The 15,547-nt window shown below is 33.7% G+C and overlaps 2 protein-coding genes across 3 annotated transcripts; one reads left to right on the forward strand and one right to left on the reverse strand.

Moving 5' to 3' along the window:
- Window positions 1–3,200: 3,200 nt before the first annotated feature.
- On the reverse strand, window positions 3,201–8,653 carry LOC105637886 (CwfJ-like family protein / zinc finger (CCCH-type) family protein). 2 transcript variants are annotated; one of them, XM_020680884.3, is made up of 11 exons: window positions 8,454–8,653; window positions 8,079–8,352; window positions 7,722–7,854; window positions 7,482–7,601; window positions 6,990–7,107; window positions 6,221–6,672; window positions 5,706–5,991; window positions 5,229–5,322; window positions 4,733–4,878; window positions 3,878–4,066; window positions 3,201–3,775 (listed from the first exon to the last, which is right to left on the reverse strand). In XM_020680884.3, the coding sequence occupies exons 1-10, from the start codon at window positions 8,526–8,528 to the stop codon at window positions 3,938–3,940; spliced, it is 1,827 nt and encodes a 608-aa protein (XP_020536543.1). In that variant the 5' UTR covers window positions 8,529–8,653; the 3' UTR covers window positions 3,201–3,775; window positions 3,878–3,937. The 2 variants fall into 2 exon arrangements, with proteins under 2 accessions (XP_020536543.1, XP_012076939.1); XM_012221549.4 differs by having other exon boundaries at window positions 3,857–4,066; window positions 8,454–8,652.
- Window positions 8,654–10,839: 2,186 nt separating this feature from the next.
- LOC105637887 (cotton fiber protein) lies at window positions 10,840–12,256 on the forward strand. Its single transcript, XM_012221551.4, has one exon. The coding sequence runs from the start codon at window positions 11,110–11,112 to the stop codon at window positions 11,851–11,853; it is 744 nt and encodes a 247-aa protein (XP_012076941.1). The 5' UTR covers window positions 10,840–11,109; the 3' UTR covers window positions 11,854–12,256.
- Window positions 12,257–15,547: the final 3,291 nt, after the last annotated feature.

Genomic DNA, 15,547 nt, shown 5'->3' on the forward strand with positions numbered 1-15,547 from the left:
TTAAAGATGAGATGGTGACTTTCTGAGAGTGAGATATTTCATGTGTCACTGAAGAATTTTGACACATCATCTTATTTTTCTTTTATTGTACATAGGTCGCGAAATATATGAACATATTCATGTACTTTACAGAAAAAATTTTGTGACAGCTTTAAACTTTACAAATAATCTATTATAGTTTTGAAGTTACGAATTCTGCTAACATTTTATCCCTCTCTATATTAATAATAATAATATTTTGGTGTTTTTAGTATTTATGTATAAGATATTCACTTAATATGTGGTAATATAATATTTGAAATAATAATTTTTATATTTTTCAACCATCTAATAAATGTTTAATTGATCTAATTTTAAAAGTTTGAGTATTCAATATAATAATTTTTTACAAGTTAAAATATTTAATTGATATATTTTTATAAATTAAAGTATTCAATAGAATTAAAATTTAAGGATACCACAAAATTTTTATATAAAATATATGGATGAATTTATACACTCAACCTACATAGTTAAAATTAACTTGTCTAGGAGTAAATAGACATGCAGTAGAGTATATTCCAAGTTATAGTAGTTTCCCAATGCTCATCAATGATCAGAAAGATCATGTGATGTGTTCTTTCACTTTTCCATCCACAAATATCGCAAATTTTGAGTGTAGATGTGGGATTAGGGTTTTAATTTAATAACTCAAGGATGGAAAGTGAAATTTCTAAAATTAAAAAATGATTTTTGTTTTAATTCTATAAAATCGATGGAAGGGAGACTCAATGTCTTCTCAGCAGTCGCTATTGTTTATTTTTTAAGTGCTCTTATTCCTAACATAATCAATCAAATGGTTGAATCTTGCCAAACAAAATGAAATTTTGGTAGGTTGTGAAAGGCGTCACGTGAATACTTACTAAAGTCTGATTATAAACAAATATCTGAAAATCCCACCACAGCAGTAATTGTGCCTAGAAGAAGAGGAAACCGTATTAGATGGAGGGAAAAAATTAATTAAGAGCAATTTACGTGTACTGAATTCTAAATTTACTATTTTATCTTTAATTTAGTTAACTTTTTTGAGGTTAATTTATTTTTTTGATTTTAATCATCCGGTATTTGAAGTCTACTCGTTCGATCAATCTGAATTTGTGCTGGATATACCTATAAAGGGAGATAAAGCACTCTCTTTCGAGATTCCATACTGAGCTCGAAATTTTTCTTAATTTATTAATTTCATAAAAAATACTAATTTAATAAATATTTCACCGCACTTATTGTTATAATTGATCAAATTTAAAAATTTACAAAAAAAAAAAAAAGCTGGTTAAAAGTAAATTCTCTATGGTAGCATCGTATTCAATTTCCTGCAGCATCTCTATAAATGAATACAAAAGTGACCGCAAGCAAGGACATTACATGATTGTGCTATTCACAGGTTAAATAATTTTTAAAAGATACGAAAAAGGATCCTAGCCATCGGTTTCGAATGGGGTGGAGACGCTACTTCTCCATCATAGCAATAATGACGTCGGTGACGATGACGTGGAAATTATGCGGCATGTGACCAAAAGATGTGTGAAGGAAAAAAGTTTACTTAATTTACCTAATAAAGCATCTCTTTAAGTTAATTATTTATGATCTGATTAGTGTTAGCTTTTACCTTTAAATGAATTTTACCTGTAAAATTAACTAGAAAAGAAAAAAATTATCTGAATATTATTTCAGCAAAAACCATGAAAACATGTGTGGAACAAAATAATAAAATTATTTATTTATGATAAATTTAAACTTTAATATTTTTGGTGAAAAAATTAGAATAGAAAATTATAATTAGTTAGAAACAGGTAAAAATTATCTTCTCTTAATATTGAAAAAGTAATATTTTAAAATAAAATAAAAAGAAAAACAAATGAAAGCCATCTAAATGGGCATATTCTTTTTTTTTTTTTTTTTCACATGACGATGACGAGAAAATTTTGCTTTCAGTAAGCTAATTGTCTCATACGATTGCTTGACTGCACATGCACTCACAAGACAATTTTAGAAAAGGAATCTTGATTCTCAGGTATCAGCTATAATCCAAAGGCAATTGTTTCTTTTTCAATTCTTTATCCAACTTATATGCGAGTCGGTGTTCTTTCCTACAGAAATTGCCAAAAAATAAATGATGAATTATGTTTAATTTTTGAGCAATGTGACTCTATCATTTGGAATAATTGAGATTAAGATCAGATGTCAAATTAAATTAAAACAAAAGGATCAAATACTCTCCAATTACTATGAAAAACAAAAGAGAGTAATTACTAGCATTTTTTAAACAGATTTTTATTTTCACAAACTATAATTTTCCTTTAATTTTTAAAATTCCAAGGTGATTACAGCAAGGAATGTCCATAATCATGTGGACAAGGCCACAAAATAAGCCAATGCAGGTGGATTTCTGCTGGACCACTAACAAAGAGAGCATTATAAAAAAAATTTTTCTCTATAATTATAATAATGTATCGAACTGGAAGAAACTTCTTTATCATAGTTAATGTAAACAAGGGTAAAAGGGCTCATGGGCATGAGCAAGAACCAACTGTATCCTTGCAGCTCACTCTTCTCTTCATTTTTGCTTTCTTTTATAATGTCAGTTTTCCACCACAAAGTTGCTTGAATAACCCTTTTATGCCATTGTCTATAAGCAAAAGCAACTAAACATTGTATGGGACCATAACCAGAGAGTTTCAACAACTTCAGTACAACTTCAAACATGTGTGGATAAGCAATTAACGTTTCATCATGTCACTCTGGCCCATATTTTAATTCTTCACTTACCTTTTCTGGGGCCTTATTTGCCTTTATTAAGGCTGAAAAGAGACGTCTCTAATATTGAACATTATCCACATTGGCTGGGATATCTCCGACCTAGTTTACAAGCAACCCACCCTAAATCTCAAGGAACTATTTCAAAGATGCATTAATTTTCTGGTCCCAGCAATTAAGCTTCCTTGTCCCGGACCAATTTCTGCCGGCCAGATAATGCGAAATAGGGATCCAGAATTGCACTTCGTTCTTAACCCAAGTAGATCTGCAAATAATACAGGTAAGACTGGAGCCCCACCGTCAATCAACCTATACAATCACCGTCAACTTAGTATTTGCCACATTCACATATCTCAAACACTCATCTTTCAATCAGATAAGGGTAAAATCCAAAAGTAATTCAGTTGCGTCAAAACAGTGGGCAAGAATAGTATTAACTGCAAAATTATCAGTTTAGAATTCAGTGCACAAGACAATGCAAAATCAACTCAAGATTAAACTTTCAAAAAGTCAGTAGAAGCATTAGACTACATGGAGCAGAAGAAAAATGAAGTTGACAAAGACACACCTATTCCTAGATATCAAACAAAGGAAGAAACAGAGGTATCGAGTAACTACAGTCATTTGTGAGTGCTTCTATTTGGAATCAAAAAAGGTATCACGTCATACAAAAATGTTGTCTCAGTTTGGAACCCTACTATCTCAATTTTCATTGATGGTGAAAGAAGCTTCATATGTATATCTGGATGCCAAATTCAGAAAATTTACAGGCTACCAACGGAAAGATCAGGTATTCCTTGTACCTGAGCTTGGACTGTAAATAGCTGCACATAAAATGTTAAAATCTGCAGGTCACCCTAATTCTGTCACTTTAAGAAATGAGATAAAGAAGTCAAACAACCATGAAATAGTGATGATCATCTTGGGTGGTTGTCAAGCTGGATATTCGTCCATTGAAGGATAATTCAGTATCCCAGCACTGCTCCAAAAAAAAAAAAAAAAAGGTCAACTACGAAGACAAAAGACCTCAGATTATCTAAACTTGGAAAAGTGAAAGTACCTGAAAGGGAGGAACACTAACAATGAACAACATAGCAGTGATTGGTGTCAAACTGCTGGTTCTACCAATTATTCGCATGAATCACCGATTTGGATCTAATTCTCCAAATTGTTTCTTGAATTCTTCCACCATTTTCATTTCCTCTTCTTTGCTAAGCGTACAAGCCCTCCAATCAGCTCTCTCAGGCTTGTTCAGCAAACCAGCTAGAACCTGCAAAAATATTTAATTTCATCCTTATTTCAAATAAAAGAAGCATCGATTCCAATTTACATAGACAGATGAAAGAATTTTTATTAACTTCAAATAATTCAAAAAATATTAGGCAGTCTGTTGCAGGGATAGAGTTCAACCACCAAGCACAACCATAGCATAATGTGTTGAAAAATATTTTGGTTTGGTTTTGTGGGACAACAATTCAGTTATGCATGATCAATAGCATAACTAGTCACTAAAATAATTCACTTCTTATATATCATCAACTGTACTAAGAATGAAAAGCCCAAAAATAAAGGTATAGTTAATTTAGAGTCTACATATACAAAAATAAGTGGTGGACTACTAGACAGCGGCGGAACTACCGCCAGCCACCCCCCACTAATTTTAAATTTTTTTTGAAATTTACCTTATAAAATATAGAAAATTTATTTATTACCTATAAAATAGTGATTTTTTCAATATCGCCCCCTCTAAATTTTGAAAACTTTTTTTCGGTCCCTCTAATTATTTTTTCTGGTTTCCCCACTGCTACTAGATGTAATTTGCATTAAAATACCAAAGGTTATTCCCAAAGCTCAGTGAATGGAAACCAAATTTATAATTAAAATAAACTATTAAAACCTATATAGAAAGGAAAATAGGTAGAATTTCATTTCTTACTTCACGTCCAAATTGCGCTGGAAACTTCTCATTCTCATCAACTGAATGCAACAGTACTGTACCATCAGGAAGTTCCACATAGAAGAAACTATGGTTCCTATCAAACTGTGTTCTCAACCATTTTCTCCCATCTGAATTATTGTCAACTGCATGAGAGACAACAGTATGAAGATGCATTCAAAACAATGGAATACCAATAAGGTGTTGCGAAGAACTACAAGCAGAGAACCTTTCTTCAAGATGGCCAATCTGAAACTTTCTAAGAAGGTATGGTGCTGATAATTCTGAAGGTATTTCAAAAATCACAGCATGCAAATAATTTAGGAATTACAAGTTTACAACTCAAGACAGTCACACCTTGCCTTGCAATTAAAAGAATTTTGGCCAAGGGACAGACATCATCCCATGAAACTCGAAATGTAGGAAATTACTTGAAAAAAGCATGAATGTTTTGGCCAGAGTAATTATGCATAGAATATTGAATAATACAACTTACATTTCATGATTACAAATTTAAAACCCAGCTTTTCAGCAGCCATATTAAATATATCTTGAATGACAGCTGCTCTGGATGAAGGAACAGGAGCAACCTATGGGAAAGAAAAGGAAGTTGGAACAAGTAAAACACCAAGTAGTAAAGCAATTGCCATAATAATTAATAGTGGCAGGTTCTTTATTGTTATTATTCTGTTGTTTAAAATGCTCTCTTTTTTCCCCTTTTCAAAAAGAAAAACTATCATTTCTCATGTCTCATAAACTAACATAAAAATGGCAAGAAGAATTTTGGGCAACAGCTTGTGCTTGTTAATATCCCAAGAAAGGACACAAAGTATTATGGAAATTAACTCTAGCAGCTTCTCGTAAAAATAAAAATAAAAAAATCAGGTCCACATAACCAATTCACAGTTGTAATACATCACGCATGTAATTAGGAAATTCTTTCATTTCTGTTAAAAAAAGATATTAATTTTACCTGAAGATTAGCATGAGTACCACGCTTGGAAACCCATTCAAATAAGACGGCCTCCTTTCCCTGGTTCTTATAATATAATTTGAGACTGTTCCGGAATTCAACAAGTTCGGATTCACATTCTTCAGGTAAGGAAACAGTATTGGGTGAGTGCTCAACAGGTATTAATAGTACATGGTCTTGAACAAGGGGGCCTTTGGCCAGGGCACAGTAGTAATTTTCTCCAATGCTAATTATTAGATGTGACTCTACACTAGGGCTTGACAAACAAAACCAACACTCTTTTGACCTGTAACAAAATTACAGGATTCATTGCTATGCAATAGCCTATTTAATAATATATGCATGACAAAATCATTCAGAAGGAATGCAAAAATGTGCATAACCATACAACCAAATAAATATTTGATATAAATTTTACTTAAAAATTAATAAATAAAGACAGAAAGCTCAACTAACTGGAACCTAAACAGAAATCACTATGCAATCACCAGTCTAGCATGCAACCAACCACTTACCTGTTAGCATTGGAATTTTCAGAGCCACGTCTCCTATGAGAATAGCTCTCACCTTCATTCTGAAAAGTGTGCTTAAAGCTGCAGTCTGGACCTCTTTCGCATTTTCCTTTCATAAGAAAATCAATACAAACACCTCTTAAATATTGTTGCCTTGCATCCATGTCATGCAGAAAGTGACATTTTTCCCCTCGTGGGCAAGAACCAGAGTATACAAATTTAAAACACAGCTTATCACCATCCACTGTTCCAGTTTTCTGACGTTTTTGGGAGACATCATATCTCCAATATTGTGAATCAGACACATTGTCACTAGGCCTCTTGGTAATTTCTTTAAGAAGAGCTGTTTGCTCTACAAATGTATATGGTGATAAGGTAGTGTTGGAGGGCTTTGTGCTAATCTCAGCAGCAGTCATCATAGATCCTGGAGTAGGAGAAATTGCATGGATAAATTTCTGAGAAACAAATTCAGGGACCCAGAGTCACAGAAAGCCCGGAACATAAAATCAAAAATCTAAATCAAATAGGTGGTATAAAAATTAAACGACAGTAACAATATCACTGAAAGAAAGCATTAATCGGACCACACATCAGTCACAATTGCTATCAGCCTCTCACTATGCCTTTATATTCAAATAATAACACTTGATATCTTGAACATAAAATTATTGAAACCACAACGTGCATTAAGGAGAAGCTTTCAAACATGTCAAAATGGCAGAAAAAAGGAATTTAGAAACTTCACAATCACGTTGAGAACAATAACTATTACCTGTTTATCTTTATTACCAACTGAAGCAAGACCCAAGAAGCGAGTAATGTGCAAAGCGTCTGTGTTAGAGTAAGGTTCACGAGCATAAAATACACCCTTAGTACCTGCAACATGGTAGCTGCCACATAAGACAAACTTTTATCAGCAAGATTCATATGATTCGATTAAGATCAAATAGTAAGTGAATGTTCACGCTGAAAGTTCTAATGGGATAAAAAGTAGTAAAGCTGCAAAGGAATACAGAAGAATGAAACAGAAGATATCCATATTTCATTTCCCAAGGACTTGAAATAAAAAGATAAATCGGCTGTGGCCGTGGCCGTGCCATAAGGTCATAAATCCTCATTCTCCGAATTTTCGTTTAAACAAAATATACACAATGCACTTTTAACAATAAATGGATTCCATAAGCCACTTTCTATAAGGGGAGGAATAATTGGCCTAAGAGACTACTATCATACAAGGCAACAATAGCCTCCACACGTGACTTACCGTGGTTTGATCTCAGCTACTAACTCAGATATGGTAGAGTCACTACCCACTGAATCTGATACTCCTGCAGGTATATCGGATATAGAAGCTCTATTTGTGACCCCGCTTGGCCACTCATTAGTGATAACTGATTAGGGTAAACAAAAGACACATATAGACACCCTTAACTAGAAAATAAAGCAAGTAGATATAACTCCAGAAAATAGTAAAAGTTCATTAACAACAGAGTAGCAAGGATATGTTAGAAACAAGTCAACTATTCCAGGTTCCTCAGCCAAAGCCCGTAACGCATCAACATCATCCTGACTGTATATTCCAAACTGTTGACTGTCTGGTGACTGCCTACCAGATAAGTACGTAACAGATAAACCACCTAAATGCCAATGCAGTAGATTAACAATAATTATTATTAGTAATACAAGATAATCAAAACATTCCATTACGTTTTAAAAATTGAAATAATCGTATGATTCAATAATTCAGCGATAGATGAAATAAAATGAACAAAATAGCTAATAAACCAAGTTCAACTATTTTTCTAATCTACTTGGGAAACACAGAGAATGAAATTGTTAAGTTCTGAACTGGGCACAGTACCATGGAGAGTGAACTTGCCGCTGCCTCTAAGCCAAAACAGATTCTCGCAAACTTTCAAACCGTCCATTTTGAATCCTAAATTCGCAGAGTTCCTAGAAGCGGCAGCTAAGACTTTAGGGGCAGCGATGCCATAGTCGCCGATGAAGTAGGTCGGAAGAGGAATTTGAGAGCGTCCTTCCACGTAGTCCATGAACTCCTCAAGTAGCTCCGGCGAGCCAGGGAAGAACTGACCGACGCAGAAGAGCGCATCAAATGGTCCAGCTGATTTGTTCACCTGCAATTCAAATATTGTTAAAGAAGCTAAATATAAGAAACTAAACCCTACAGAGACAAAAATGTGAGAAGTGAGAGAGAGAGAGAGAGAGAGAGAGAGACCGATTGGACTCGCTTGTAGAGCTGGTTGAGGCGGCCTAAAACGTCACCGCAGAGAAGGATTCTTGGCGGAGCCATTAGACGACAGAAGCTTGTGTTTAGTAGCGACAGAGAGGGAAATGCGGATATACCGCCAGTACCTGAAGAAGGCGAAAGGCGAGTCTACACTTGGAAGCAGAAATTTGCATTTGTTCCAAAACTTACCAGTTCCTGTGACAGAGAGAGATTGGAGTTGGACCCTAATCTTACAATTCAAGACTGAAGCCCATAGCAAACTGTATATTGGGTTTAGAGCCCAAAACGATTGAAGAGAAAAGAAAAGCTACCAACTATAGGATTGTTTTAATAAATTAAAAAAAAAAAAAACACTAAATAATAGGATTGTCAGCCTCTTCTATTTCGAGCTTTACTTTAACTCATATTTTCACCCCCGAAATAATATATATTAAATTTCAGATAAAAAAATCAAACAAAGATAATTTATTTTTATTTAGTAACTTTTAAGAGACAAAAGTGATATAAAGATTCAACAAAACCAATTGATGATTGATGATGTCTTCGTGCCTGATTTTCAAATATAATTATAATTACAAATTAAGAAAAAGGGGGCGGGGTCAACCGCAATTTGATTAAAATTCATTATTTAATTAACCTAAGTTTTTTGTTATAAAAGATATGTTCGGTACACCCTAAAAATAACCTATCTAAACAATTTTGCAAATAAATATTTAAATAATTTTCTCCAACAGATGGAGAAATACGAAGACCTATATATTAAAAATAGAAAATTATATATTAGTAATAAAAAAAAAAAAATCAAAGCTAATAAATTCAGGCACCGGTGCAGATGGCATCATCAACACATGGACTTCAAATTTCAACGGCGTTAATTAGTCTTTATAATGCACCACAGAACAGTCCAAACCAATTGGCCCACTCGGTACTCAGAGAGTCAGAGTTCACACCCTACGCATAGCAACAAACTCTGGTTGTTTCACATTAATCAGATTATTACAATAAAAATGGATAAATGGATAATAATATTAAACTGTTAAACGTGGTGTGTGAAAGCAGAGCTTATCTATCTTCAAGAAAAGGAAAGTCAAAGTTCAATGACCCTCGTGCTTTATAGCTTTTAATTTTACCTCTACCGGAAAAAAAAAATGCGTAGAAGATGCAAGGATAATTCGTTAACAAAATCATACATGTGCGAAATCTGTTTAGGTAATAGACTTTTAGGAATTGTTGATTTTAATTATCATGATATAATAATATTATTATTATTATCAACTATATACACGATGAAATATTAATCTAGTGACTAAAATGAATGTATAAAAAATCAAAGGTCATGAGTTCAATTCTCTTATTCATGACCGTTTTATTATATAATCGTTGATATGATCTAAACGAGCTTATTAAGAATGTGTACAGTAGCTTATCGTAAGCAATCATGGGAGAATTTGCAATCAATTTTGCTTATTATGCATTGATCTTTAACTTGAATATACGAATACATTTCGTTATCATTAATATGGCAATTATCATGACTTTCCAGACTTTTATATCACATCTGGGATAAAAACAATTAATCTTAGTATTCTTTTTTAGGCAGCAAAGTATGAAAAAAATAAATTAAACAAACTTCTTTTTTTCTATTGGAACAAGGTTAATCAATTAGTAATACTTAAGACACTTTCATAAAGTGGTAGTATTGAAAAGATGCTACGTGACAGCACTTTCTTTGTCGCAACCCACAAGAACATTCAAATGTGGACCACGACAAAGATAAACTAACAAGTTCAGCTTCAAAAAAAAAAAAAAAATCAGTTTCAAAGAAATGGAGCATAACAATATTGAGCCATATAATAAACTACTACTTTTCTTTTACCCAATTAATTAATTAGCAAGTTGTAATTTAAAGTATTGCGAACTTCCAATTTTAGCTAATTAATTAATTAAGTGACAATATAAATATGTAACGTAGTAGATAAAAGGATATGTGATGAGAATGGACCAACCACTCTTCTTCAATGCAACTGCACAAGAGACATGAAGTAGGTTGGTGGGAATGGAAAGCCATAACCATATGTCCATATCAAGAAGTGTTTTTAAGTTTTAACCAATACATTGAGCAAATGATGTTGTGTCTCGGTCTGGATTAAAATATATTTAAATAATTTTCTAATAAAATTTATAATTATTGCTTATATATATATATATAGATAATAAATTAAAAAATAAAAGCTCCAAAGGAAAGTGACAACATCATAATCTAAAAAAACAAAATTTCAATATCAGCAAACAATGGCGTCCCTTTCCATGTTCCTTTCCTAAAACGAGACCTTCTTAATCTGGATGACTGGATCTAACCTTTTCTCAAGAATAAACCACCACGTGTACTATGCCGTCTGCCAACACGTAATTCTTTTTTTTTTTTACTATTATATTTTGGTCGGAGTAAAAAAAAAAAGCCAGAACCGCTAGATTTTCCAAATGTATTATCGTAGTTGACTAGAAGAAGTGAGGCGTCAATGGGATGGAGTAACATAAATACGACTCTACCTCTCCAGACTTTACACCACAGAACTCCTACTATTTCCTTCCTGCAGTACTGTAGAATAGACAAACCTAAAAAAAATCCCTGAACCCAAGAACCATGGCCGAGCCACAGTCATCGACCTCCATGGGTAGTTTGACGAGCGGCTGGTTTACACCTGCCTCTCTTTTCCTGTTGCTCAATATAGTGATTGGCACCATTGCACTCACCTCCCGTTTTGGCTCCAAAAGAAGAGAACAGGAAGAAATCAGACCGCTCGTTAGAGGCCCATCGTTAATAGAACGAGTCAAATCCATCAACTTATACTCATCGCCCGACTCAGAAACCCAAAGAGAAGCGTTCACGGACTTTTTACAAAACACCGAACCAGACTACACGACCGGAGTTGATCGATCGGTTCCACTAGAACGAGCTCCCTCCCTCTTGGAACGGGTCAAATCTATCAAGTTCTCTTCTTTCTACAGATCCGAGCAAGGAACTGACATTGCGGGTGTACCGGACTTGGTTACACGTGAGAATAGGGACCAAAGTTCCAGTTCTGAAGTGGAGCATCATGTCACAAGGAGTAAATCCGAGTCTAGGGTGGCTCCGGAGAGGCAGGCGCCGGAGAAAATGAAGAAGTCGGCCAGCGAAAGGGTGACAGCTGCTGCAGAGGAGGAGGAGGACAGAGACAGCGTGGAGCGGAGGAGGCCTGCAACGACAAGTTTGGAGAAAAAGATGCCGTTTGTAGACGAAGCGGTTGATGCGAAAGCTGACGACTTCATCAACAGGTTTAAGCAGCAATTAAAGTTGCAGAGGCTGGACTCTCTTCTGCGTTACAGAGACATGCTAAGAGGCAAATAATAATTAAAAAAAAAAAAGAGGATAAATTTTGTACAAACCACCCACTTTCTGTTTATATTTCTCAGCTAGCTTTGTTTACTTGCTGGGCCTGTACTGTTGTTTCTTCAAGAACGAAGACGCTGATAGGATCGGAATGGAAGAACGCAGAAGCAAAAGGCTTACATGTGTGTCGCTGTTGGATGTGACGAAGAGCAGTGCACCGAAAGATGAAACTGGAATGACTGAAATGATTTCAGTTTTTTTTTTTTTTTCTGGCCTTTGCTTTTGCTGATGACGAGGATATTTCCGATATTTTGTTTATTTGCTATTGTCTTTATTAGGCTCGTCAATAAGATGGTCAAGGGTTGTATTTGTGTGGACTGATTGTTATAAAAGTTGGGTTCTAATTTGAAGGCCATAATAATCAACTTGCGCCGGCATGTCACGTGGGTACTAGGAAACTAAAAATGATTAGTAACTCGTGTTAATATTAATTAGAAAATATTGAAATTAGAATACTAAAATAAAAAAAATATTGAGATTAGTTACACTGCTATACAAGTAATTGTTCCCATTACTCTAAAAAAACATTATTAGCCAGCTAATCTAATATTTCTCACGACAAAAAAAAAAAAAAAAAAAAAAAAAAAAGGAAAAAGGACAGTGCAATCAAGACCACGTGAATTTACCTGTGCATAAAAGTCTTCATGGGCCTGGGAATTTCCGGCCTGATATAAAAATATAGGATCAAATATATATTTCTACTGTATCATATGGCAAACCAATAATTAATTGTCATTTGAAAAAATTACCACACTTTATTATTTTTCTTCCAATAAAAAAAAATATTTACTTGCGCCAATTGGTTTTATTGAATTTACTGTATGTTTATTTTTTGTACTATAAAGCTACGCTGTCTATTGGCGTAGCCTAAAGTCATATTGACAATGATATTCATCTTCGATGGTTAGGTAATTTATCGGGTGGAATCAAAATAAATTGTGTTCGTTTTTCAACTCTACTGTCCTTTTCATTTGAATTTTTGGACCTAGGACTTAGTTGCTCATCTTTCACTTTTACCATCTTCTTATAATTTATAACAGTAAGGTCAGTTCCTTTGGCAATTGGCATATCTGTCTACAATGTATGATTCCATGGATCATGATTAGAACTTTTTTCACGATTTACAATCCTTTAGTGTCTGTTTAAGTGATTTTCATTTACTAAATAAAATGGATAGATTTATATTAAAGAAAAAGGGGTTTAACATGGTAAGTAAACCAACGAGAAGTCGGATTCACTGGTGTAGATTGCATTTCCAGAAGAATTTTACTTTTTATTCCTATTTTATATCAGTTCAAAGAAAAAAATTTAATATTTTATATATTTTGTAATTGAATGTGAAAAATGAGTCTAATTGATCAAGAATAGATTTCTATTTCATGTGTAATAATAAAAGGAGTTGAGGTTTTCAGGATGTAATTCATTGGAGAAAATTTTAAAACATTCTAACCGAAATCACCAGATTCGATAACGATGTGCTTTCAAATCTTCAAATTCAAAATCCAGCAATCAATGAACTCTCGCAGCATTAACGCTATTCATCTTCCATAGACAAGATGATACCTGGACAGTACAGTACTGGTCGCGTCACATCTGAAAATTAAAGTTAACATAAAGAACATAGAACGGGAATATTATTATTTCGTTCCTGACTGGATATTTATATATATATTTATAACATTTCTGATATTTACTACCGTCATATTAATTGGTCATTCTGTAAAAAAAAATATACTTTTTCCGTTAATTTTGAGAGGAAAAAACGAAATTATCCTTTGGAAAAATAATTATTTCGTTCCTGAGGTTTTCCATAATTATTAAATAGTCCCCAACATTTATACAAATATTTATAAATCCCTGAGGTTTACTTCCGTCATATTAATTGGTCATTCTATAAAAAAAATACACTTTTTCCGTTAATTTTGAGCGAAAAAGATGAAATTATCCTTTATAAATTTTCATTGACATTATTGTCAATCACTTTCCTCTAAAATACCTGAAACTCAAATTTTCAACATCTTTCTCAACCCAATGCGGTCTTCATTGCCACCACTGTGTCTCTGTCAAGTATCATCTCCATAAGCAGATCACCAACAAAACTAAAAGGGAAAATATTTATAACGTCTCTGAGGTTATTTTCGTCATATTACTTAGTTCTTCCGTCCAAAAAACACACTTTTTGGTGTTAATTTTTAATAGAATGACCAAACTAATCTAAATCCTCTAATCAAGGAGAGAGAGAGATAAATGGATGAAGGGTGATAATGGCTCGATTGAGTTCGGATGTTGGATTTTAGTTTTGGTGGTGATCTGGTTATGGAGATGATAGTTTTCATTGACACGTTGGTGGCAATAAAGACCGCGTTGGGTTGAGAAAGATGGTGAAAATGTGAGTTTTAGGTATTTTAGAGGAAAGATATTAATAATGTCAATGAAAACTTATAAAGGATAGTTTCATATTTTCCACTCAAAATTAAAGGAAAAAGTGTATTTTTTTTATGGAAGGACCAATTAATATGACGAAAGTAAACCTCAGGGACGTTATAAATATTTATATAAATGTCGGGGACTACTTAATAATTATGGCAAACTTCAGGGATGAAATAATTATTTTTTCAAAGGATAATTTCGTCTTTTCTTCTCAAAATTAACGGAAAAAGTATATTTTTTTTACGGAAAGACCAATTAATATGACGGTGGCAAACCTCACGGATGTTATAAATATATATATAAATATCGAAGACTACTTAAATAATTATGTAAAATCTCAGGGACGAAATAATAATTTTCCCAATTTAGACATTTCACGGGCGAACAACAAGAGGTCTGGGTGGTGGTGTAGTGGGTTATCACGCTAATCTCGCACTCTAAAGGACCTACTCAGACATTCCAGTTATTTCATGTGCTGTTACTACTGTAATCTTCCACAACTGTTTTAACGTTCTCTAAATGGGCCAGCTTCAGCCACACACTCTCTGGTCTCTGCTCTTAATTGTGAAATAATCTTATTAACTTTGACCCATTTCCCTTCAAATAACTCTTAAAACAAAATGTTATATATTTTTCCATTGTCGTCTGCCTCTGAAAAGAGAAGGGTAGTAGTTGTTTACCAGTGTTCTCCAGGTGGTTCCTTGCTCTTTGCAAGAGCATGTTCTTCCTGATAGGATTCCATCACTTGGCCCATGGACAAAATTACACCTTCTTTCTTCTACGTTGGCTGACGATTGTATCCATTTTAGGAAAAAATTACAAAATTAAAGCGTAAAAATATTGTATATACTCACCTTTCATTGTTAAGTTTATGCTCAAATGCTTGATTTATAATTTAAAAGATTCAGCAATTCAGGTTCTAATACTCCATCTTTTCAGAAATTATTGTTTTGCCATATAATTTTAAGAGTATTTAATTTGACAATATCATTATAAAATACAAAATCTTGGAAACACACCTTAGAATCAGAAGCATCAAGTTGAGGCTGCAACGGCGACAATGTCAATAAAGAAGAGATTGGCGTCTCTGGCCGCTGATCTTGTTCTCGCCGTCGAAAAAACATTAGTAGTGGATTAACAGCACAGAGTTGCTTCTAATTAAAACTGTATTTGAGACTTGAGGTTATGGACAATGCCTAGGCAGCCATGGACAGGGTCATTA

Source organism: Jatropha curcas, chromosome 8 (assembly GCF_041381405.1).
Source record: "Jatropha curcas cultivar XTBG-Jc1 chromosome 8, XTBG_Jcur_1.0, whole genome shotgun sequence".
Lineage (NCBI taxonomy): Eukaryota > Viridiplantae > Streptophyta > Magnoliopsida > Malpighiales > Euphorbiaceae > Jatropha > Jatropha curcas.

Coding starts and splice junctions, on each gene's coding strand:
- LOC105637886 (XM_020680884.3), bottom strand. CDS start 8,528: ATGGCTCCGCCAAGAATCCTTCTCTGCGGTGACGTTTTAGGCCGCCTC. Junction 7,602..7,721: donor ATAGTTGACTTGTTTCTAAC/ATATCCTTGCTA, acceptor ATCAGTTATCAC/TAATGAGTGGCCAAGCGGGG. Junction 6,673..6,989: donor TTGGTAATAAAGATAAACAG/GTAATAGTTATT, acceptor TTTGTTTCTCAG/AAATTTATCCATGCAATTTC.
- LOC105637887 (XM_012221551.4), top strand. CDS start 11,110: ATGGCCGAGCCACAGTCATCGACCTCCATGGGTAGTTTGACGAGCGGC.